The sequence below is a fragment of the Danio rerio genome, chromosome 21 (genome assembly GCF_052040795.2).
Source record: "Danio rerio strain M-AB ecotype USA chromosome 21, GRCz13ab, whole genome shotgun sequence".
Classification (NCBI taxonomy): Eukaryota; Metazoa; Chordata; class Actinopteri; order Cypriniformes; family Danionidae; genus Danio; species Danio rerio.
In genome coordinates this window covers 11453011-11480000 of record NC_141041.1, presented here as the reverse complement: position 1 = coordinate 11480000, position 26990 = coordinate 11453011, and the positions used below count along the sequence as shown (strand labels likewise).

The 26990-nt window shown below is 34.9% G+C and overlaps 1 protein-coding gene and 1 long non-coding RNA gene across 6 annotated transcripts in view; one reads left to right on the top strand and one right to left on the bottom strand.

Moving 5' to 3' along the window:
- LOC141379990 (uncharacterized) overlaps window positions 1-26990 on the bottom strand; it is a 225950-nt gene that overhangs the window by 158615 nt on the left and 40345 nt on the right. The gene's annotated exons all lie outside the window — the stretch shown is intronic.
- Window positions 1-26990, top strand: part of hcn1 (hyperpolarization activated cyclic nucleotide-gated potassium channel 1) — a 200515-nt gene that overhangs the window by 139580 nt on the left and 33945 nt on the right. For all 3 annotated transcript variants that reach the window (XM_087300883.1, XM_087300881.1, XM_087300882.1), the window contains exon 5: window positions 25983-26129. In XM_087300883.1, coding sequence (XP_087157009.1) covers window positions 25983-26129 — 147 coding nt within the window. The remainder of the gene's footprint in view (window positions 1-25982; window positions 26130-26990) is intronic.

Below are 26990 nucleotides of genomic sequence, written 5' to 3'. Positions count from 1 at the left end.
AAACACAGAGATATGTTTTTTTGCCCATATCGCCTAGTCTGGGGTACGGTTTGTGCGAACTCTGGTACTGTTCATTTCTAATATGAATGCAATCATACCAAATAATGGAAGTGAACCAAAAACTGTACAACAAACTTGAATGTTCATAATGTTTACTGGTGTGTGTATTTGTGTATCGCCTACTATGTTGACAAGCAGGACTGACCTAGTGCAAACAGTGATAATGTCTGCTTTTCTCCATTCAAAATGACATCGAGTGCAGACATCGAGTGATGTTCTGAATGTTTTAATATAATTTTTTGTGGCAGATAGATGGTTTTAATACCACAATGAAAAGATTCAGTAAAGGCAGATTGACCGTGATATGCATAATCGTTATATATCATAAATCGGCGCTTTGCTTTTGTGGCCATCACCTAGCAACAGCTGTACACAAAACAGCAGCCACATGATGCAAGCACTCTGGAGTTCAGAAGGAAAAAAGACAGTGTGAACACAAATCAGTTAAGTAGGTGGCAAGGTAGGGAAAATCAAACTTGGGTTCGGTCCGGTCCAGGTAATTGAACCAACTGTGAAAGCATAGAAACATTAGCTGGATTCATTTTTAAACCTCAAAAAGGAGCGTCTCTGTAGGGCACTGAGACTGTCTGAGGAAATGTTGTTGACAGTTCTTGCCCGCACACGAGCAGTACAAAATAGGGCGAGAGAATATTTTCCACTGGTCAATCGAACGCAGATGTTTGGTTATTTTTGGCGGATTTGAAATAAGTGTAAAAGCATGATTTTATTGTTAAAAAATAAATAAATAAAAACGAATTAAATAAAGTCCAAGTAAAGTCTATGTGTGGGACGCACTTGTTTGTGTTTTTAGATAGATCTGTACAACAAGCCTTGTTTCTTGCACATAAGGAACAATACAATAAGGTTCAATAGTACAATAAGTGTATCTAAATTGTACAACAAAATGTATCCGGAGTAACATATTATGGATTTGCAATATGTGTGCTCTCTAGTGGATTTGTCATCTTAAATGTCATCTGGAGATACATATTTTTACGTTTTGCAAAAATGTAAACCGAGGAATATTTCCAATGAGCCTGGACAAAAAAATTCAATATCTAAAAAGATCAATTAAAAATGTTAAAGATCTACATATATGATCTTAAGAGAGAAGTTCAGCTATGCACCCAATACTTGGTTGGGGAATAAAGGAAATTACTGAAGCCAATGTTGCTTTTATATTGGTTTTCAGCTCATCTTTTATTTTATTTTTTTTGGTTGATTGTTTTGTATCTTCCTCTGTACAACAGTGCAGGTCTGATATGTTGGCTGGCCAATCAAGCACAGCAATATAATGGTCACCAAACCACCATTGAAAGTAGTTTTGCAAAGAATCCCTATATACAAAAATCTTGTCAGCAGAAAAAAAGCAAATCTCCTGGTAGATGCTACATTGACTTAAAGCACAGTGGACCTACACTTGCAGAAGTGTTTAGATATTGATTTTTCCCCTAAGCTGTAAGTCATCAGCAGTGAAGCTAGAATATAAGAAAGTCTGTATTTTTTTATTGCAATAAAACATCCATATTTTTAAGGTTACTGGAGGTAGATCCCTTAAAAAGTGGATTTGTATAGCTTAATTTACAGCTCAGAGTCTGTGAATACAAACAACAAACTACATAAAACAATGGCAAGCCCTAAGCAAAATAGGCTACAAAAGAACAATGCAAAATATTAAATCAGAAACATGACACTTGTACAAAACCAACACAGGCTCATTGTGAATACATGCCGCCGTATACATTTCTGGAGAGCACACATTATGTAGCCAGAGCCCAGAGGTATGTATTACAGCATTTCGTTTTTCAAACGAACGCTACAGGGTGGTATGACGCCGTCAACAGCTTCTGTTTCTTGCTACCAACTCACTGCTTAACTCCATGTGGACGGCATTTCCACTCTTACCAGTTTTCCCAGTGGCTCGCCGTGTATGCCGGCAGACTTAAGACGCAGAGCGAAGTTGAATGCAACGACAGGTTCGAGGACTGGTTCCAGAAAATAGGTCAAATAAAAACAAAAGGCAAACAAAAAAATAAACAAGCAAATAACAAGATGAGAACATGGTCCGAAAGATCTGAAAATGTGGTAAAAATCAGGCAACGTTTCTTTTTCTGGATTGCTTTTGAAAACACAATTGATTGGGTTTAGGGAAAGGGGTGGGTGAGGGATCAGTCGGTTGGTCAGTCAGTCGGTCAACCGGTGGACAGTGGCCTTTGGTGGATTTACATGAGAAGAGCGAATCACACTTTCGAGGGGAATATAATATTGCAAAAAGCGTTCACAGCGGCATCTGGTGGATTTATGCGAGAAGAGCAAGTGTGGATGGCACTCTCGACAAAAACTTAAGATCCCAAAAAACATTCTCATTGTCCTCAACAAAAAACAAAAACTGCAATAAACCTCCTGGGACATATTTTATGCTCTCCAGAAATGTATACAGGGGTACATATCCATAATGACCATGGGTTGCACAAAACACAAATCCCTCTCATTTTTAGTTTGTCTAGAAGAACAGAAGAATGACTATAAATCTGAATTTTGCTGACTAAATACATTCCACCATAGTATCCAATCACTATCTGGACAAAAACTCAGACTCGTTTTCATCACAGCTCATTTGTAACCACCGCCAGGGGTTTACAAGCATTTATAAAGTTGCATTTTCCCATTACACACAGCCCTTACATCTTCTTGATTGGCAAAGTCATTTAGCTGAAACCTTTTAGAGGAACAAAGTGTGGGATTTTCAAGCTAATGAGATTCCTTTACTCCGGAAAACAGGGCTCTGCACACATCTATGGCCCACGCGTACCATCAATTTCCCTGTCGTGGCCTCCATGTGCAGGCTTATCTGAGTTGCACACGTAGCCGGTGTCACCTTTACTGCGACAATGACACAGCGGTCTGAGACGGACAAAAGGGCTACCGCGAATTTACATCTTTCCGCCTGTCCCGGCATGGACTCTTATCTTAAATTAAATATTATTTTTTTGACCTTGCTGTGGCCGTGCTGGATTTGACACAAACGCGCGCACGTTCCTCCTTCCATTTAGGGTTGCAAAGTCACCGTTGTGGTTTTATCCCGCCATAATGCCAATTAAAATCTGGCTCCATTGCAAATGGATATTAGATACGGCTCCCCTGCCCAGAGATCTGCAAATGGCATTCATATTGAACCGGCCTCTCAGTGGTCACTATATATAAACACCCGGGGTCAAATAACAGAGCCAATGTCACTGGCCTTTACTGCTGACAACAACAGCATTGCTCTCTCCAGCACACTGTGTGGAGTATTTTGGATAGTATAACTAAATTAGTGCTAGGCAAAGATTGATCACATCCAAAATTAAATTTTGTTCTGACATATATATGCTTGTGTGTATTATATATATTTATTATGTATATGCCCTTAAGAAATGGACTTTTGCTGCTTGTTCGAACCACTTTTTTTAAAATGAGCTGAAACAACAATATTCTTAAGGGTTTTTTTTGGGACAACTTAATTGTTTTATGTTCAATCCACTTAAATTTGCAAAAACGATTAGGTTCATTCATTAATTAATCGATTTGTGTTGTGACAAGATGGAGGAATTGTGTGGAACCCAGCATCTTTTATACACGTACATACAGTAGAAATCCAACTACTTAATTTTAATTTTACTTAATCTATTAAATTTAGTTACACAGATATTTAAAATTATTCATAATTTTTAGCATATAATGTACATATAAACTTTATATCTAAATATAAATAAACAGTTTCTCAAATATATGCATGCATGTGTGTATTTGTATTTACATAATAAATAAACACAGTTTGCATGCTTAAATTATGTCAAAACAAACTTTTATTTTGGTGCGATTAATCACGATTAGTTTTTGTCCAGCATTGTTTAAATTATTTAATTTCTTTTATTTCTTTATTTTTTTGGGGTTTTCACCTTTAATAGATAGGACAGTAGAGAGTATTGACAGGAAAGCGTGGGGAGCAGAGAAAGGGGAAGAATTGGCATAGGACCCCAACTTGGGTCGCTGTGATCACCAGAGTGCATGCGTTGACGCAGTATCCACTACACCATTTACGCCAATGTTTAAAACATATTTGAAGTGTTTAACTGACAGCACACTGAGCTATTTAAAGCAAAATCGCTAAAAATATCAACATAAAAACAGAAAATATAGATTTCCACAGATGCAAACAGCAGTAACATATAAACCTGGCTGAGTGTGGTGGTAAGCTTTTCAAAACGAAATGTCTTGATGCTGTGTGTAGCTTATTAAGCCTATATATTACATTTTTACATAATGTCCATGTATTTCCCTTCTTGCTTTACTTTCTTTCAAATTGTTTCAATTTTGGGGTCTTTTTGTTTTGGATTTCCTTTTATCTTACTGGCTTTGGGCATAATTTTAATGATCTAGGCGCAAAGTCTAAAGCACAAGGCGCAAAAGAATTAAGGGCGTGTTTGAATCCACTCTTGCTATTTTAAGAACGGGAAAATATGCTCTGCGCCGTGGCGCATGGTCTAACAGGGTTGAGCTCATTCTGTTGATGAGTTACTGTGTTTTGTGAATAAACCAATCAGAGTCTCATCTGCCATTCCTTTTAAAAGTCAGTTGTGTTGCGCCATGGTACATTTGCTACTTACATGACAGACTTTGTAAGTGGAAAAACTAAACGCTTCACTAGCGAAAAACAGTTAAACAGACCATCTGCAGCGCGAACATAAAGAATGAGCCTTTCTCTTTCTCTCTTTCGTGGATAAGGAAATGGTTTTGTAGGCTATGCTCAGACATCCATCAGCCTATATAATTTTATTTGTTAAGCATAAAGATTTGTTTTAAACTATTTCTAAATTCAGTTCTAATTTCCAGCAAACAAATAAATAAACAATAATAACAAGGTTAATTAAAAAAATACACATGCTCTGCCCAATATGGTCCTAAACCTGACATACATATATAAATATGCATATAACAAACAAAACTACTACTAATAACATTATACAAAAGCAAGTTGTCATGAATAATCTAAAAAAAAGCCCTCTGTGATGATGAAGGCATGGAAGCAGTGGTTTTTATATTTAAGTAGACAGTAATCATTTTTGTAATATTTTAATCCTTTAATTCCTTTTCATTTATAAAGATATTTGCATATTGCTGTACAACCTGTGTGTTTTGAGCAATGTGTACGCAAGGTGCACAACTAACACACTTTGCGCTGGACTTTAGACCTGCTTTTAGCTGGTCTATTGCACAGTCTATTTAAGTTCCTCAATATAGCAATGCGCCAACAATACAGCTTAACACACCTATTTTCTAGACCAAAACACCCATGAGTCCACAAAATGACGCAAATGTATTTGCTATTTAAACATCCTTATCCATTTACTTAACATTTAGTTTTCATCTTCCTTTCTTCCTTCCTTCCTTACTTCAATAGTTTACGTTTCCTGTAATTTCCTTATCCATTTACTTCACTTTTAGTTTTTACTTTCCTTCTTTCCTTCCTTTCTTCCTTCCTTCCTTCAACTGTTTACATTTCCTGTACCTTCCTTATCCATTCACTTAACATTTAGTTTTCACCTTCCTTCTTTCATTCCTTCCTTTCCTCCTACCTTCCCCCAATAGTTTACATTTCCTATACCTTCCTTAACCATATACTTCACTTTTAGGCCCTGTCCACACAAACACAGGTATTTTCAAATCTGCAGCTTTTTCTACACGGTTTGGCCATTAGTCTGCACTGAAACACTAAACTCCTTCAATAAAAATTCCAGCCAGAATGAAGTTTTTCAAAATCCCGGGGTCTATTAGTCATGTAGCTGGTAAAAGAGTTTTCGTCATTTTCTTTGTGTGATGTCAGATTGTGCACAACAATGTTGTTTACACATCTGTTCAATGGCCAAAATACCTTTGCTCTTAACTGTGCTAATAGGGCTTGTAACATGTATACTCTTCTCTGTGCTGCATGTTGAGTCAACCAGAAATGATAATAACCCTTTTTCGAGGCTTCTGATTGGCCAACATGACTTTACAGTTAGGAATATCTTGAACATAGGGAATATATCTGTTGCTTTGGCATGCTCTTGGCAGCCCTTTGTAGGGAATTTTTTGCTTTTTTATGTGAACAAACATTTTTTTAACCCATTTATGTGGGGATGAAACTTCCTTCCTTCCTTCACCCAACAGTTTATTTCCTGTTCCATCTTTACTTCTTCTCTACTTTTTAATTTTCTCTTTTTTACTTTTCAGAGTGCCTGCCTTCCTCTTTCTTTTCTTTCCCTTTTCTGTACATTTTTTTCCTCATTCCTGTCTTTTCATCACCTTTCCATTTAATTTCCTTTTCTTTCCTGCCTGTCTTCCTTTTCATTACCTTTCACTTCTTTCCTTTGTGCAAAGCACTAGACTACTTCAGATTTTTCCCTCCTCTTCTGCGTTTCGAACAAAAGCACAGAAGGCTAATCCATGTTCGGGTTTATTATCAGCGTGGGAACAGTAATGCTTTGTCAAGATTAGGTTTGTTTATCACCACTCTCGCTTTTTTTTTCCATTTGGTCTTGCAGAAGCGGTCATCACATTAAGTGTGTGCCCGGTTCTGGCAGGGTTATATTAGATGTCAGAAACAATCCACCTAGACTGTCTGCGTCTCTCCTGAATCTCGGGTGTTTGCAGCTGTCGCTCACTCTCTCTACAGGAACAAAAAAGGGGAAAAAAATGTCAAGGGACAATAAAACTACCCTAAAGCTAAAAAGTTTGGAAGGAGAGGCCGTGCTGTGCTCATGCGAGGGGGGTGATAATGTAGATCTGCTCATTTGCATTGCAGCTAGGGAATAAGAATAGGCTAAAATGATCTGATGCTCTAATGCATTACTTTGCCTCATAGGAAATTAGAATACAGTATATTTTGGATCCAAAGTAGCGCACAATAAAGTACACCATCTCAATGTCACAATGTGATCTCCTGGCTAAATAAAGGAAATAATCTGCTGGATTTATATCGATTATTACTCCTGTGTAATTTAAACGATTATATTTTAATATTTACCATGTCCTGTTTGATGGGTTTGGGTTAGGATAACCCTAGGATAACATGGGTTAGGGCCATGATAACAATTATACTATTTTTCAAGTTATTTTGCAAGATATTAATATTATGCAGCTTAAATTGCCATTTAAAGGCTTTACTAGGTTTAACTAGGCAAGTTAGGTTAATTAGACAAGTTATTGGATAGGAGTGATTTGTTCCTTAGCCAGTGGGGGGATGGTATTGACCTTAAATATTTTTTTTAAGTTATTAAAATTATTCCAGACCAACTGAAAAAAATTAGACTTTCAATATGTAAATTATCTTGCTCTGTTAAACATTGTTTGTGAAATATTTGAATGAGTAGATAATTTTCACTAGAGGGCTACTTGTGTTGCCTTTAATTGTATATATACATTGCTACAGTATATGACTTTTAGTCCTGTGATAAGATGTTTGTAATTATCAAGTGCTGTCAAGATCAGGTTTTTTCATCTGAGTCAATTGATTTTGAGTATCTACTGATACCGAAACCTGATCTGATACTTCTAAAATACAATAAATAAATAAATAATCAAAAAAGAGCAAAGAAACAGGATGGAGTCAATCCATTGTGCGGTAAGACTTAGTAGAGACATGGGAGCCACGAACAAACTTTGTATGTCTGCGGTGAACGAAACATGGGGTACATCTTATCACAGGACTAGTAGTTTGCCAGATATTTTCTTATAATGGGCTGGCAGAGCTTTCTTAGTGAAATATTGGCCAGGTGGCATTTTTAATCGAGGTTCTAGGTTTGTTTTTGAGGTGTCTTATCAGGTTTGTTGTGTTTAATGTAACATTTTACTTTCCACCTGTTGCAATGCCAAGTTTGCAGATCTCACAATGTTGGCAATGTGGTCATCATCCCCTTTATCATACCTCTAGACTGCAGACTTACTCATGCTTTCTGCTCCAAGCTGCTTCCGTGCTCTACTTTGCCATCATTTAACCAATAGCGTCTCTGCAACAAAGTGATGTCACTCGTTGTTGTTTTTTTGTGAAGTCAAGAAAGAGGTATACTTAAGACACAACTATAGATGTGTTAAATATTCGAGTCCTGATTGGGAGGTGACGTCCGATTCTGATCGAGTCTAAAACCGTGTGATCAAGCCCGATTTCCGATCATGTGATCTGGACATCTCTAATGACTTTGGCCATAATTTCGCCACAATTTCTAAAACAGGAGTTGACATATGGCAATCAACACTGTTTGTATAAAATGAGCATCTTGCATTAGGATTTTTAACCCAATCTCAGAAGGAAACAAAACTATAGGACATATTGTAAGAAAAGTGGCTAATTTGTACAAAACCATATGATTGTATTTGCATGAAAATGTAGGATTTTTAAAACAGAGGTGCAACCCCAAACCCATCGCTAAATCTACCCCCTTATTGTGGGATGAGCAAATCATACTAAAATGTATAAATAAGATACTACAAATGAATAAGAATAAGCCACTGTGTTAAAAGGTAAATGAATTGCCACAAGATTGTGTTGGCATTTTCAAGTCATTACTGTCAGTTATGACTAAAGCTTTAATTTATAACCACACAACATTTTAACTTCAACAATCCCAAAGAGACAGAAAAACAAATATTGTCCTGGCTCAGGTGTCTTGTAACATCCAAGAAACCAGCCACCTGTTTAGCAATATAAAGGAACAGCTGACCTGACAAGTGATTCCAGCTTTTTTGCCATGTCTGATCATGGAAGAACTGTGTCCTTCTCTCCTGCTGTGAAATGCTCTTTAAATGCCAGGGGAAAAAAATATCTGGGTTTATGCCTAAACTGCTACCAAAAAATCTCCTTCTCACTCCCAACTATTCACATATTTTATTGATGCATGGTCAAGACCCCTTCTTGTTGCTGTTTGATGCTCCGGGTACCCCTTCATCTTTGTTTTAACAGCACATAGGGTTACCAATGCTTTTAGTCAGTGATTCGCATTACGAGTCCCATTAAACATACAAATATTTGTAAGATACGAATCATTTTCTAACAATAGAATCTTTCAAAAATATTTTGGAACACCTACCCCACATGTACAGTAACCCTAAACTTACCCACTTCTAAAAAACATAAATAAGCAGCAGGCAAATAAAAGTGGAGTCAGTGGGAAGAACGGAGTAGGCTATGAAGTTTTTAAATAGCGAAAAACAATCCGGATCCTGCTCGCTGATTTAAAAAGATACTCTTGCACATTAGCGAGACGCGATTGGTAATGAGACAAAAAGGGAGCCAATAGCATTTCACATGAACAGTCACAAAACACAGACGGAGCCAATAGCATTCGACAACCCATGGTGACATATAACGCTTTTCTGGAGGCAATATTTGACCTTATCAAAGACAACATGCAAGCTGTGCCTCAAATGGAGACAGTGATCAAGTCATTTCCTACCTAAAATAACTTGCGCTGCCTCAGAAGACTTAGAACATTTATATCCTACAATAAACTGAGGCTGCAGTTGTATTTGTCTGCTATATCCTATGTTTTATGGTTGGGTTTAGTGCTAGGAGCTAGGATACGTGCTCGTTAAGTGTTCGTAGTGTAACGCTGGTAAAATAGATTTGACTGCACTGCAAAGAAGGATATAACAAAAAGTTATGAAAACAAATATGTTTATGTAACTTTACCATATTTTAATCAATTAATAATTTTTCAACTAAATTTTTTTAGTTTTTGTTAAATCGAATTTTTGCTTTTGACAATCTAAATTGATGTCTCGTGATATGTAGAATCGATGTTCATATACAAGCATTTGAATAATTCATTGATTGTAAATGTATATATGCTTTAAATGTTAACCAGATTGTCAAAATAATATTGAGGAAAAAAATAAAGTAGTTAAGAAGCGTTTGGAGAAGACGAGTAGTTTAAGAAGTGTAGTATAGGCAAGTGGTACAGTCAACTCCAAACTCTTATAAACTATTTTAAAGTACCCTATTTTTTTCCTTAATATTAATTTGACAAGCATATATTTAAAATCATCGAATTTTTCAAATGCTTGTATATTTTAACTACATCTATCCTATCACATGACATCAATCAATTTAGATTTAGTCAATTGCAGAAATTTGATTTAACAGGTAACCTTAGAATTATTTTTTTTTTGCGCCGATAATGTCAGTGCACACATCGGGGTCACCAAATTGTTGGAATAATTAAATCAATTCCATGCATGTTTAATAAAAAAGGTCAAGAAATAATTTTCTTTATTGTTTAACATATTAGCAATTTATTGTATATAAATGAAATTGTCGATTTATAGAATTCTGTTATCCTCATTGCAATGCAAAAGTTACATTCAGGGATGCACAACAGTTTTCATTTCATGACTTATATGGGCAGCTGATATTAACAGGTGGAGTTTAGTGAAATTCAATCATTCTCCAGTTCTCCATTGACCGCACCCATACATAAGTCCTCTTATTTTACGAATTCTCTGCACAAAATTAAAAGCATGATACTTTCTCCGCCCGGTTAGGCTTTCTCAACTGCACATATTCTGTGCTCAGTTTTAACACATTTCTGCTGACAGAAAGTTTAGCTTAAGTTAATTTTATCAAAAACAAAAATTAATTTTTCCTAACAATATACAAAGTTTAACTTAATATTTTTAGACTGATGTGTGTTCAGATGACTAGATAAGTTGATTTGATTCAACAACAAAAAAAAATTTCGGCGCACTGTAAAAAAAAAAAAATCATTGCTGATTTAATTTTTTCTTTTATCAAATAAACTTTCATCAATCGAACTGATTAAAAATATTAAGTTAAACTTTATAACTTAAAAAATGAAGTTGAAGCCTGATTAACTCATTAAAATGTTAAATCAACATAAAAGTATTTGTTGTCTTGACTTTGTCATTAATTTTTTTTACAGTGTGTTTACTTTAAAAACCAGCACCCCAATAATAACAAATACATTTCTATAATAAATCATTTCATCATAACAATATAATTGTATATGTCTTTGCATCAGAATATCCACCCCAAAGGTTTCTCATTTAAAGCAACAGAGGAACCCACATGTCGTGAAAATGACACCAGAGGGTTACACTGAGCATCAAAGTTTGACAACAAGGGTTCCAGACCGAGCGTCCCAGTTGTAAGAATGTGTTGCATCAGGTGAAAAAGGTGAACGTTGACCTGACATCACAAAAGCTTCTCCTGAAAATGCTCTCCTGCTGAACATCTTTGATCTTGCTCTTAAAAAGAGCTGTGCATCTCCTGCTCGCCACACAATGGCGTGCCGTGGTTCAACCGTGGTCTGAATCTCATCCATGTGCTGGTTTGATCTGCTGATCATAGGAGATCTGCTTCTGCAACGCCACAGATGAGTGGACTGATGAGAGATAAGGCTGCTGGAGTGTGGTTATCTGCCATTAGTCGGCGATCTCAAGCTTGTCTTCGCAAATGGAGCGGCAGATAGGATCGTAATGAGTCAGACAGCGTGAGAGCTGAGTCAGACAACTCTTCATCAGATCTGTTATAAAACCGCTGATTAAGGCACAAGCTTAGTTATTTATTTAAAAGACATGAATGCAAACCACTACTATGAATAATAACATGTTTGGCCAAGAAGAGAAAAGAAATGGGGCAGGTAATGGACAGAAAATTTAAAGAAGCGTGATGATTAAAAAAAGGAGGGAAGGGAAGAAAAAAATAATGTAAAGAAAATGGAAATGGCATTTAAGGAGACAAGACAAAGAAAAACAGGAAGGACAGACAGACAATGGAAAGTAAATAATAAAGCAAACGGAAAAAAGGGTGGGAAAAAGCAAAAGCAAACATAAAATGGAAAGGAATACACAAATAGGAGAAATAATTAAAGAAGGAAGGAAGAAAATAAGGTAAAAATGACAAAATAAGAAAAAATGAAAATGAAAGAGGACAAGAAAAAGAAAATAGAAAGGAAGGAAGGGAAATCCAGCAAAACAGACAAGACTAAAAAAGAAAGGTGTAAGGAAATAAAGAAAAATAAAATAAATTGAAAGTGAAAGGTGGTGAAAAGGCTAAAATGGAGAATGATAGGAAGACAATAAGGCAGAATGTAAAAATGAAAAAGAAATGCAAAGTAAATAAAAGTAGAAGGGAAAGATGCAATATAAATAAGTGACAAATAGGATAAGAAAGAACAGAAGCGGAAAGGAAATAAATTAAAAGACAGGAAAGGAAAAAAACAACAGGAAAGAAGAAATGAAAACCTGACAAACAAAAAGAAACAGTAATGGAAGCTATGAAAAATTAAATAAAAGCAAAGGATAAAAGCTAAAGGAGACAAAAATAAAAAACCGGAGGAAGGACAGGAAGATAAAGGAATGGAAACAAAAAGGGTGGAAAAGTAACCAAAAGAAAAAATAGAAAAAAAAAAAAACAAAGAAACCAAAACCAAAGAAAAATAGAAAATGGAAAGAAAACGTAAAGGAATGGGGAAAATGTTCGGTAAAAAAGGTGCACAACCAATAGTATCTGAGGTTTTCACTAAAATGACTAAGTACAAGTGTGAAAGTGAAAGACTGAAGCAGTGTACTGATGCTGTGACACGTGATAGATTCAAAAGACCAAAGAGTCGCTAGATAGAGACAAGATTAATTAAACATCACGTTTAACAACTTTAGTGAGACGCAATCCAGCAGTAAATCCTTGATAAACTGTCCGACGTGCACTGCTCTCTGGAGCTCAGACGAGTGCATGACAGTGTGTGTGGCTGTGTGTGTGGTCACGTGATGTGCGTTTTCAGCGAACGGAGGGCTGTTCAGAAATGCTAGGTAAAACACAGTGTGGATGTGGATCATTTTCGTTCTAAAATGCCATTTTATACTTAAATCATATTATTGTAAACGGGGCCAAGTGTGCATTTTTTGCAAGTGGGTTTAGGATCGGGGGCAGGGCGAGGATTGGCGATGTCGGCTTGGCATCGTGTTGTCTAATGGCTATCGTCTATCAGCCCAACCCTATACAGTATAGAATATAAAGTCATGGTGCGGTGGAAAAACAATATTGTGTATGACTCCCATGAGCTTGGAGGACTGCATCCATACATCTCTGCTATGACTCAAATAACTTATTAATAAAGTCATCTGGACTGGCAAAGAAAGCATTCTTGCAGGACTCTTTGAGGATTCTTTGGATTCATCTTCAATGCCTCCTCCTTTATCTTATCCCAGACATGCTCAATAATGTTCATTTCTGGTGACTTGGCTGGCCAATCCTGGAGCACCTTGACCTTCTTTGCTTTTAGTAAATTTGATGTAGAGGCTGAAGTACGAGTACGTTATCCTGCTGAAGAATCACAAATGTCTTGATATCTCAGGCTGTTGATGTTGCCGTCCACTCTGCAGATCTCTCGCACGCCCCCATACTGAATGTGACCCAAAACCATGATTTTTCCTTCACCAAACTTGACTGATTTCTGTGAGAATCTTGGGTCCATGCGGGTTCCAGTAGGTTTTCTGCAGTATTTGTGATGCAGTTCGGTAGATGATTCATTGGAAAAGTCTACCTTCTGAAACCTTTCCAAATGACAACTAGAAGTCAAGTTATTATTTGTTGCTCTTATGACTGGAGTCGACGACAATATTGTCTGACATTTTGTCAAGTAGTGTACATAAATATAAAAGGACAGGCAATAATAAACAAGAGTTCAAGAGGAAAGTCAAGGAAAGCAGAAAAAAGTTACATATTTTATATTCAAGAACTGCAGGAATAGCTGGTAAATCATGTGTCGATGGCTTTTTCTGAAGCAAATACACAAACACACCGTTGAAACTGAGAGGACGCCAGCTGTCATTCACACTGACAGCTGGAATATTTTAGCATTACCTCAGTGGGAATCACAGAGTCCATGTTAAGCAAGCTTTATGAAATCCCCTCAGGATGAAGTGAGTTTATATCAGCTCTGGCAGCGCCACTGATATTTGTGCTTTAAGCCACATGCCCAAAACAGCTTGACTTCTCCTTGCCTCCCGGACACCTCAGGACTTCTCCTTTAAAAGCCTCCAAGCCGCTCACGACTAACCTAAAAGTTCCCTTCTTTCCGAGCTCAGCCTAAATCAATGCTCCGCGAACACAAACCGGGCCTTATCGTGCACTGACAGATGCAACGAAATCAATGTAGAACAAGAAGTGACATGGTTTTTTTGTTTTCGCCCTCATTTCCATTATTACCCGCAGTCTTAGGCAACGTTTATTCACAGGTGCTGTCGTCACCGGGCTGTGACAATCCGTTAAACCAAACAGCCTGATCCCCTGATTCTGCTTCCTGAATATATGTGTGTGTGTGTGTCTGAGTGTGTAAGCAGACTCTGATTAAAATGGATGAGTTTCCAAAGTTTGAGGTTTATTTCCTCACAAAGTTTGGATGGTGTTTGTGTAGTCTGGTAAGCTGGTGTCCAAGCTTCTTGACTAGCATAAAATTGTTCAATATAGTAACTTTTTTTAGAACCAGCACATAACACAGATAACGATATACAGTCATTGCACTGGTAGAAGTGTGATATTGCGTTTATACAACAGTTTGATGGCATAATCGTGGATATAAAAAAAGGAAATCAAACACAAGTGTTTAAAAACCCTTTTGTAAGAGGAACTAGTTACTTCCTGCAGCTGATGTCTGAAAAGCAAAAACCGTTGCTACTTCACCACCTTCTCTTGAGAGCTAGTATTTGAATGATTCTCTAGCGTAATGTCTAAAGTGATGATAAAACAGGTGATCACATTTTAAAATCATAAGGCTGAACGGCATGAAATGCTATCTCAGTCTACAGAGATTTCCCAGTATTTCTCTGTTGCAATCGGGAGATCACAATAAGTATCACCAAAAAAGTCAAAGCAGCGCAACCACCAACAGATTACTGTTGTGAAATTACACTGTTTTTCTCCTCTAAGTGCTTATTATGCGATCTCCAACAGCTGCAATATTTGTCAAACTGTAGAGTGCCCTCTGCTTGTCACAGTATGTGGGTGGAGTAATACAGTACACAAGGGTGAAGAGGCTGTACGAGTTCTGTTATTTGCAAAATATCGCACAGCTATCAGCCAATCAGATTCAAGAACCAGACAGAACTGTATATACTATATAATATACTAGATATACTAAATATACTCTATATACTAATGAATGCTCAAGCAGGCACTCACAGAATCTTATTTTTAAATACTCAGACGATACGATAATTTTAAGTTTACTGAACAAACAAAATCCTGTTACTGTTTATTTTCTGAAATTGATTTATTTGTTGAGTGGTGTGATGAAAACTTTTTAAAAGTAAATGCAAAAAAAACAAAGAAAATAATCTTTGATCCCAAGTGTGTAGTCGAGCATTTAACAGTGTTTGTACATAATCAAGAAATCACTCAGGTACAGACATACCAACCTGATCTCACGAGAAAACGTAAGTATTTTACGTTTTGCCAGTTTAGTGGCTAATTCGTATGAATTCGTACGAGTTCAGTCGTACGAAATTGTACGATTTTAAAAAGGAGGCGTGGCACCTATCCCCACCCAACCGTCATTGGGGGATGAGCAAATCGTACTAAATTGTACGAATTAGATCGTACTAATTCATATGAATTAGCCACTACATCAAAAAGTTACGAATTGCCGTGAGATTGTGTTGGACATACACGTAATTGGGAATTTACTTAGACAGTTCTCTAACATGGGACACTCACGTAAACTGGATCAGTGAAAAGCTTCACCAAAGACTGTATTTTCTACGAAGGTTATGGTTCTATGGTGTTGATAAGAAAATCATGTGCTTATTTTATCAGGCTGTGTTTGAGAGTGTTATCAGGTATGGTCTATTTAAATGGTATGGCAATCTTTCTGTAAATCTGAAATCAAAAACTTGTATTATTATCAGAACGGCTACGAGGAACTGGAACTTTTACCCTTTATTCAAACACTTTACGAGCAATTCACTCTGAATGAAGCGAAAAGAATTTTAAATAACCCATCTTATGTACTCTTCCCATTTTACATTCTTTTAACTTCTGGAAGCGGAACAGACTTAAGAACTCTTTTGTCACATGTGTGTGTGTGTGTGTGTATTTATTTTATTTTTCTCCCCTGCATGTAATTATCTTGCATGTTTGCTTATTTTTAACTGTTATTGTGTCAGAACTTGCTGAAGTGCTGTGTGAGTCCACAGACAATTTCCCCTTAAGGGACAATAAAGTGTACAAACAAACAAACAAAATGTTCTATTTTCTGGATTTGTTCATTAGTATTGTCAAAAGTAGCCATACTGGATGATGACTGGATTTAAAAAATACGTTTTGAGCCAGAGTATAATTTTGATTCATACAGCACACACTGTAAAAATGTAATCATTTTCAACTTGTTATTTTTTTATTAACTTATGAAAGACATTTTTTATTCAATACAACTTGATTCTAGCTTCTACAGTATTATATTTGCTGGATTTTTTATTAGTATTGTCAGAAGTAGTCATACTGGATGTTGTCTGGATTTAAAAATACATTTTGAGCCAGCACACAATTCTGATTCATACAGCACACTCTGTAAAAATGTAATGTATTTTGTACTTATTATTATTTATTAACTTGTGTCAGACATTTTTTAATTCAACAAAACTTAATTCTAACTTTTACAGTATTATATTTGCTGGATTTGTTCATTAGCATTGTCAAAATTAGCCATTCTGGGTGTTGACTGGAATTTTTTTATTTTATTTCCTTTGTGTTGTTTACAATGGGTCACATAACTAAAATACTTCTGCAAAGAATTCTTTTTTTTTTGAGAATTGGCCAACATGATTTTACAGTTAGGAATACAATACCAAATCCGGCATGCTGTTGACAATGCTTCAGATGGCTTCTTGCATTTTCATATGGACAAAGTTGTGTTTTTTTTTAAACCGTGCATGAATAGGCAAGATTTTTTTTTTACTCAGGAAAATCTCCATTTACAAAAATACCCATGTATACATGGACATAACCTAAGTGAGTGATTCCCAAAGTAAGGATGAGAACCCTGTGGGTAGACAATAAATTATACTGATCTATTAGAATGATCATATTCTATCAATAACTAACAAAAGATAAAAAATACTAGTTAATAGTTACATATTCAATAACAACATGCAAATAAAAATCTACCTTATTATTTTTCTGCTGGATTGTGACCCCTTGATGATTGACACCTATTGGTGTATGTGTGTGTGTGCATGCCATTGTGTGCATTGTTTGTATATTTATTACCACCTCAGAGGACAGTGGAGGTCTCGAATCACTGGTTATTTTTGGGGTCATGGGCTGAAAAGTTTGGGAACCCCTGGCCTATGTCACTCTTAGCACACCTCACACCACAAAAAAACCTGATAAGGTCATCTTTAGAACCACCAAGATAATCGGGATATACCTAAGAATGTGAGATAATTGAATGGTGTGTGCAAGTGAATTGTAAAAGTAGATATTTTTTTACACAATTTAAATTGGGAAGAAATTGAATAAAAGTAAAAAATGTACTCAAAAATACAGAGTCTGTGTGTATACTGGTTTTGGTGTTTTGCAAGGACAGTTTTTTTTGTATAAAGACGGTGGTTTACGAGGACATGCCTAATGTTCTTGTAAATCAAAATCAGACTTAAGAGAGTCATTCAGATTTAGCATGGCCCTTTGACATTCAAATTTTGCCACAGGTTTAATGTGAGGGTTGGGTTTAAGGGTAGGGCCATGTAATTCTCGGTTTTATTTTATAAAAAACATTACTACCTAAAAAAATCCCTGTAAACCACCAATAAATTTAACCAACAAGCAAGGTAAGCAGATACTTAGGGCTGCAGGATATCTGTGGGCCCCCAATAAATACCTAGATGTTTCTATAACTTAAATACCGTATTTTCTGTAGGGAGGGTCTGCAAATAAAATTGTAACATAATTATTACATTCGTGCAAATGTGCCCCCACTTCCAATCATGGAGCATTTTGGCAATAAAATCAGGTAGTTTATTTAATATTTTGTTTGTTTGTAGAATGTAGTAGATACTAATGTAGACAAGAAGAGTTATATAAAATATAAAAATAAAAACTAATGATAAAATTAGCAAAGAGTGCATATATTATGATTGTTGGACCCCATGGCTGTAATTGCTTAGGGCCCCCAAATAACTAAATTGCTCCCTGTGTGTCTGTGTGTGAGAGAGAAGAAATACAGGATCCGTATTTGTGGCCATATCAGTGTGTTTGTTTTCTCTGTGATGCACAATGACTCACTGTAGTTGTAGAAGAGCTCATGGCACTCGCCCTGCCACCGACTGACCGACCCACAGGTCACCTGTTACTCATATTCTGAATATTCAAGCGCTGGCTCAGACTCTCAAGCAAAGAGTATTTGAGGAATTCAATAAGAATAAATTGGGCACCCACACCCGCATCATTTGCACAATGTTTAAGCACCCAATTCCATTGCATGAATTATGCAAATCGAGGCATGGCATTAACTAGTTCAGGCAAATAGCTTGGAGCCATGTTGAATAAGGCATCATTTATAATAAGCCTGATTTAAATAGGAAAGAGCCAAGTGTTTGCTTGGGGAAAACAAGACATATGCTGGGAATGCGCTGATGTTAAAATGATGTCTTAAACCACTAAGAATGATAACTACTAATGATTTCTGGGCCAATAATAAATATAAGGCAGATATTGCAATTCTTTAATATATTTATTTAATTTCTTAGAATAAAACCAAACAAGCAAATTAAAAGCAATGTGACACATGTAAAGGCATCACAACATTGCAATTATTAGTTTAAAAATATTACTTTAAATATGTTGTGTGATTATAAAGTGTTTAATTACAATATTGTTAAAATAAAATGAAATATAAATATAATGTTAAGTTCAAGTATACAAATGATAAAATTGAAACAAAAAATTATAAATATTAAGGAATAGCATGGTATTACATAAAAATAAAATTAAATAAAATATTTTTACAGATGACAGAATTGTGCTATAGTTGTGCACCAGATGATAAAAATAAATAAATAAAATAATAAATAAAAATCTGGTACACAGCTAAAAAAAAAAAAAGTAAATAAACCATTTTACAGATAGCAAAATTGTGCCACAGTTTGCCGTTTGCAAAACGAGAATGATGAAACTAAAAAAATGCAAAAATAACAAATTTCAAATAAAAATGACAAAAAGACTAATGCAAAAATGTAAAAAAAAAAAAACATAACATAACTTAAATAAGAAGATATAAAAATAATAAAATTAAAATTGAATAAATGTCACACTATTACATAAAAATAAAAAAATATATATTTTTTACAAATGACAGAATTGTGCTACATTTTCCATTATTTTACAAAATAAGAATGATGAAAATAAATAAATAAAATAATAATAATACATTTTAAATTTAAAAACTGACTAATGCAAAAATTTAAATAAAAAATTTAATTAACGCATATAACATACAGAAAATACATAAATAAAACTTTTTGCAAAAAACAGAATTGTGCTAAAGTTTTTCTTATTTGACAAAATAAGCATGATGAAAAACAAATAATAACAAAAATTAATAATAATAATAATAATAATAATAATAATAATACATTTTAAATTAAAAATAGAAAAAAATTAGACCAATGGTATAATGTAAATAAAAAAATATATACAATAATAATGTTAAGCTTAATAATGCTAATATTAAAATAATAAAATTATTATTTACGAAATTAAATATAAATAAATATAAAACTATTTCAAACAAATATAAAGTAAAGAAAACATTTTACAAATAGCAGAATTGTGCATTTTTTTTTCTTATTTTACAAAATATAAATGAAAATAAGTCATTATACATTTTAAGTAATATATTTTTTAAAACTGGTTTAACTTTTTTGTTTAAATAGTTTTTAACAACAATATTTATTTTAAATAAACAAAACGTTTAATTATTTAGTTTAGCAAAAAAATAAATAAATCTAAAATTCAACAAGAATAATATACACTCAAAATAACTTAATACACTTTGACAGAAAAAAGAAAATTAAATAAATAATAATACTAGTATTAAGAAATACAGCAATAACATTAATGTCCATCAGTTCAGCAAAAAAGTCTGAGAAAAAAAAGTCTAGATTCTCCAAAAAGTCATAGAATGCTTTCCAAATAGAATAGGTTATCTTTTCTTAGGCAAGGCAAGAGGCCACCCCCTTTTTCCACTGAGATACACCAGGACTGTCTTCTTTTTTCCAAGAACACACAATTACTGTACATTTAGCTTCCAGCAAACATAAAATTAACAACAGTCTTTCATATCTAGTCACATTTAAGTTCAATGGACAAATATGCAATATACACAAGCTGGGATTAAGAGGAATTCATTTACCAGTGATTTGACAATATTCAGTATTTTAACCCCAAAACAACTGACTTAAGTACACTCCCACATACAATGAAATAAAATTCCCTTTTCTTGTTTATTTTAATAGCTTGTATGAGGGATATAGTTTAAATAATATATTTTACAAAAACATTGTGCATCTTTATTTAAATATACTTATGCACAGCATTATTAAAGCATATTTAGTGTTTGTTTTGTAAATAAAACACATACATTTTTCCTTAAATTCCACTTTGAGAAATGGTGTGTTTACTAGCATCGACAAGCAGTCAATACATCACTGCTTCCTTCACACATCAGACACAAAGACTCCTCAGAGATGGAGTCTAAAATCAGCATAGTCGACTAAAGCAGCCTGAAGACATCAGCTCTTTAAATTCTTCAAGCCTCTGTCTGAAAGACAAGGATAAAGACTTGCTGTCAAGGCTCTAAGTAGCCGCAGGTCTGTCTGTTCTTCTGTTCAGATGCAGAACAGGGAGAGCTTTGGGAACATTAGCGCAGTAGCTTGGTGCTAGAATTGTCCTGTCCGTCCAAAACCATTTCACCCACACTGATAATAAATCATCACCATTTCTGTACAAACACATACACACACAGCCATCACATAAGGCACATACTGCTTTCAATGTAAAGGATTTCGCTTCTTTAAACACAGTATTGTAAAGTAACTAATTACAAATACTCTGGCTACTGTAATTGAGTAGTTTTTTCTCAGAAATTTTACTTCACTATGTAGTTTTCAAAATGTGTACTTCTTCTTTCCATTGAGTACATTTTAATGCAGTATAGGTACTTTTACTCTATTTTCCTTCAACCTGCAGTCACTACTTTATTTTTTCCTGCCTATGGGAATTAGAAAAATTAGTCCTGTGATTCCTCTCCAATCAAATCACACATAGAAGCAGGGCTTTATATTAACTTTTTTAATCACCGGCCACTGTGGCTAGTAGTTTTCCAAGGTTACTAGACACTCTGCATTTTCACTAGCCAGTGGCGTAGCGGACGTGGGCCCGCACCGCGGGGGGGCCCCGCGTGATTTGGGGGCCAGACGTCGTCGCGATTGTCAATAATTGAAAATCCAAGAACCGCAATAATCAAACTCTTGGGAACAACTGTGGTCGGAACCAAAGTTCACAGGTCTGTGTTCTCTGAACTGCTCAAACTACTTCATTCTGATTGCTTGCCGCCGAACCGCGTCATAGCCAATGAAGACGCGCCGCTGTTTCTCGCCGCCGGTTCTCGCCGCCGGTTCTTGTCAAAAAATGAATAACTTCTGGCTACTTTGACGCTCATGCCGCTTTCGGTTTGTGATCGCTCTTCAGTTTGTGAAGGATTCCCCGCGTTGTCGCTCCACTCCGCCTCCGTTCCCCGCTCCTCAATTTGTGACATAGATATATACACTAGATATCGCATAGGGATCCTGAGCATGCGTCTATAGCGCCGCCACATTGGTACAGTGCTCCCAGGACAAATGTCATTCAACCGCACTAGACAAGACAGTATTATTACGTGAAGATGCGGGACTTTAGCGCTGTCTACGAGTGTAGTAACGAGCAAACAAAGAAAACAAAGCACAAAGGCAGAACATTTCATAGGTAAGATTAAGTTTTTACGTTTTTGTATGTTCTGAACTTTTGTGCTAAACAGGTCACGTTATTAATGATAACAGTCACTTACTGCATTCATCATACGGCAAAGTAGCTCCAATTCGCACTAAATACTCGGCTTATGCTAGTTTTGTTGAATAAAATCAGCAAACAATGCAAAAGAAATATGACAATGAGATGCTGCGATGCCAGAAACTTGTATTATTGTCGGTTAGTGAACGAGTCTTTCATAACGGAGATTCATTCACAAATAAATCGCTTACTCCGTCAGTATGAGAAGTGAAAGCAGGAGAGGAGGTGTGTTTCAGGACACGGATTCTACATTAATGTATAAAATTGCATACTAACATCCAGGAAAACTCCCGATCATAGATATATGTGTAAATGTGTATATCTCTGGCTCTGCCCTCCCCCCTCCTCCCCCCTCCCCCGCCTTCAACTAGAGGGCCCTGTCGGTGATCCCTGCAGGGCAGGGGGGCCTCCACATTTTGCGCTAGCCACTGTCACTAGCCACAATTTTGTTGTTGGGAAAATATATTTTATATGCATGAATTTGATTTTGACATGCTAAAATTACTTGATTTAAATTGTGTGTTATGTCCACATGCGTCTTCATTCATTTCACTTTTTGTGTGTATGAGTTTGCTCAATGAGCATGAGCAAATGGGTCATGGTTTTATAGTGTTATATTGCAAATAGATTTTATTTCACATGACTTTTTTCAGAGCTCAAAATTAACGATTTACCAAATTTATCTCTATAACCACACGAAACAAGAATTATTTCTTAGCCACAAATTTTTAATGTGTCAAAACAAGCAAAGTATAGCTGTATACTATACTTTTTGTCTAACAAAACATTTCTTAAAAAAGAAAGAAAAACAATTGACTTTTAAAAAATGACTATGTATCAAAAATATGCTCAGTAATCTGGCGTGGCTAAAGATCTCTCGGATCACCAGTTAACTGCACATAAATGGAGAGTTCATATCTTTATCATAACTTTGTCCTTAGACACTGGCTAGACATTGAGTTTTATTCACCTGATGTCAAAAAAGTTTTTGTTTACAATCTTATTTTATTCTATTCAATACAAGTCCTTGCGAAATAATCTCATCGCCATCTAATCGTATAACAATTAAACCTGCATTAAGCCAACAATCATTATTAAAGGGGGTCTATTGTGTGGCAACAACCAGACAGCCCTAAATGAGAAGCAGTCATCCGCTATTAGAGTTTCTTGGTTTAAGATGTTGCATCGACGCTGGATTTTGGTCACTTTCCAACACAACCTAAAATCAACCAAATATCATCGTCATTTGATTTGTTATCACTGATTAGCTTTTTATAGCGTAATACTCACTACTCTTGAGTACTTTTTAAAAGGGCTACTTTTTACTCATACCTTGAGTAATATTTACAACAGATACTTTTACTCTCCTTGCCCTACATTTTTAAGCAAGTAATGCTACTTTTACTCAAGAATGATTTTTCAGTACTCTTTCCACCACTGCTTAAACATATCAAATAGCCCCGTTCAGTGAAATTAGCCTAGCTCCAACACTACAAAAATTATGTATGCTGCTTGTTCAACTTATTTAAAATGAGCTGAAACAGCACGATCCTTGAGGTTTTTTTTTTTTTTTTGGACAACTTGATTGTTATATGTTCAATCAATTTGAATTTGTAAAAACTACTAAGCTAACCTAATTCCTTCATGTTGTCCCAACACAACTCCATTGTGTGGAACCTAGTATTTTTTACAGTGCTGCACTGTAAAATAAAGTGCTACCAACAATATTGTATCACACGGTTACAGAAAACATATCAACATGCTTCTTATTACAGACAAAACAAAACTAGAAGACAGATTACATAATCAAATCTTATAAAATAAGAAAATATATATTTAATTATAATTTAGAATTTACAATCTACAAGTTCAATCCTTTACTTCCACTGTATCTGTTCAGCGTGAACGGAACGGAACCAACCCCATGACGTCAGACACAGCGACATTCCAAGATGGCGGCGCCCTTGGTCTAAAATCTATAGTAAAACATGCCGTTTTCTTCTATATGATTGACTGAGTGCTTAATTTCCCCTTTAAACCTGCATTAAGCCAACAGTCCTTAGTAAAGAAAGCCTATGAACAAAACTATAAGGCATAGATTATATAATCATACCTTAATAAACGAGAAAATATACATTTAATCTTTTTTTTTAAACGTTTCTAAAACACATCTCATCTTATTCCAAGGTAAAAAAAAAAATGAGACAGAACAGACACAACAGCCCTTATTGGAACAGAGTTCATATATCCAGCTGCAAGAGCAAATGAGCTGCTATAGATATGCATGTCAGTGGATGAATATAAACTAGAGTGTCCTCAGATGGATATAGGCTGTAATTTCCTTTGACGCTACAAAATGGACAGTCTGTGTAGGTACAGAATTCACCTGTAATTGGATTAGTGTGTAACCAGAGGAAGGTAACAGGCAGCAGGTGTTGGCATTAGAGCGTCCTACTCTGATGTCATCAGATGAGTTGGCAGACAGGAAGTGATGCGCCACCTGCCCACCACCAGTGACCCAGCACAATTTCTGCATGTGTTTACAGAGGACTCATCTAAAATGCTCATCGCTAAATCAGGCGTGAATTAAAGTGATAATTTCATCAAAGGCCTGCAGAAAAGAGCTTATTATTTTTTAGAGATTGGGTATAAATTTGCAGGTATATTCATTTTTACATAGCAGTATCTTAGAAATAAACAAATATTCACAAACATTATTGATAGAATTTATCTGACTTTAGATTTAGATTACAAAGTAATATAATATACAGTTAAAGTCAGAATTATTAGTCCCCCTTTGAATTTCTTTTTCTTTTTTTAACATTTCCCAAATTATGTTTAACAAAGCAAGGACATTTTATATTTATGAAATATAATATTATGATAATATATAATAAAATGATATAATATAATATAATATAATATAATATAATATAATATAATATAATATAATATAATATAATATAATATAATATAATATAATATAAAATGAAATTGTTGCATATGGATGCGATGCATACAGGAGTAGTTCGGTTGCAGCTTTATTATAAGAGTGGACAGGCAGGGGTCGAAAACCAGCATAAACAGTCTAGTAAATGATCCAAGAGTATATTCCAAAATCAGGAGAAAGGTTTAGGGCAGGCACCAAAGTCAAAAACTTAATAAACAGGAAACAAGGAAAATGCTTACGTAAAGGCAGCAACAGCTAAACAATACTCAGCCAAGTCTGTGTGTCTGTGTGTTGTATAAATAGTCCAACTAATAAATCTTTAAGCAGCTTCAGCTGTGTGAGTGTAATCAAACAGGATCAGGAACTGGTGTGTGTGGTGCATGACTGGAGCTTGTAGTCCATATAATGGTGGATTTATAGTTTTATGTGATCTGTGCAGCTGCTCGATCACTGGTCATCATAAGTATGAAATAATATAATATAATATAATATAATATAATATAATATAATATAATATAATATAATATAATATAATATAATATAATATAATGCATATTGTTTCCATGGTCGTTTGTGAGCATATCTTAAATATAAAATAACCTATACATGTATATCATATTGATATATCATATCTCATATGGCAATAAAGTGTATATCTTTAATATGCACATTTGTGTTTTTTATTTTTTATTTATGCACATGTTGGTTCTATTCAGTGTTTTTTTTTAATGCAATATCATAAAAACACATCTCGCGCAAACATAAGTGTATAAAAAAACACAGTAGCTAATCCCCAGGTTTCTCATGAACTCTTTCTTTCTGTCTTTCTCACAGTACAAGCAAGTGGAGCAGTACATGTCCTTCCACAAGCTGCCTGCCGACATGCGTCAGAAAATCCACGATTATTATGAACATCGTTACCAGGGGAAGATATTTGATGAAGACAGCATCCTTAACGAGCTCAACGACCCGCTCAAAGAGGTGAGACTGTTATATATTCAGCTGAAACGACCACCGGCGCATCCGAACGCAAGTATCTCAGAAAATAAGTGCTGATCCAGGATTATCTCTCTGTCTGGATGCATAATCCTTTTCATTTAGATATGACTGGAAACATCTTATCGTAGAGCTTCATAAGCACTCGTTTTTTCATGTACAGTTGTTTAAGCCCTAGTAAACTCTGGCAGAGTTACTGTATAAGTAATGTGTCAGTTTATTGGTAGTTTATTTTATATTGACCTACAAAAAGGTGGTATCAGCCCTAAAACAACCACTGCTGATTTAAATAGACATTTTTGACATCATAATGTAGATTTAAGATGTTTTCAGAATTTTGTTACATTAAAGTCATGCGATATAGAGCAAGAGCAATGGTATTGTTATAGAATGAAAATGTAAATAATAATAATAATAATAGTAATAATTAAATGGTATTATAATATAATACATCATCATACTATACATAGTAATTAAGGCCACTTAATAAATAGTTTTTAGGTGAGACCAAAAAAATCATACAAAAATGGATTTCAAAGAAATGTACTACTACTACTACTACTACTACTAATAATAATAATAATAATAATTAATAATTAATAATTAATAATTAATAATAATTAATAATAATTAATAATAATAATAATAATAATAATAGTAATTTGTAAAATATTTATTTGAGAGAAAAAAAATCGACAGAGGTATAATGTAATAATCAAATACACCCTCAAACAAGTTTTGGTTATTGAGATTTTGCAAGCTTTACAGTATTGTTTTAATTTTGTTTTTATTTTATTTTTTAAGATGAAAATATCTCCGGTGCTACTTAAGCCAATTTATTTGACA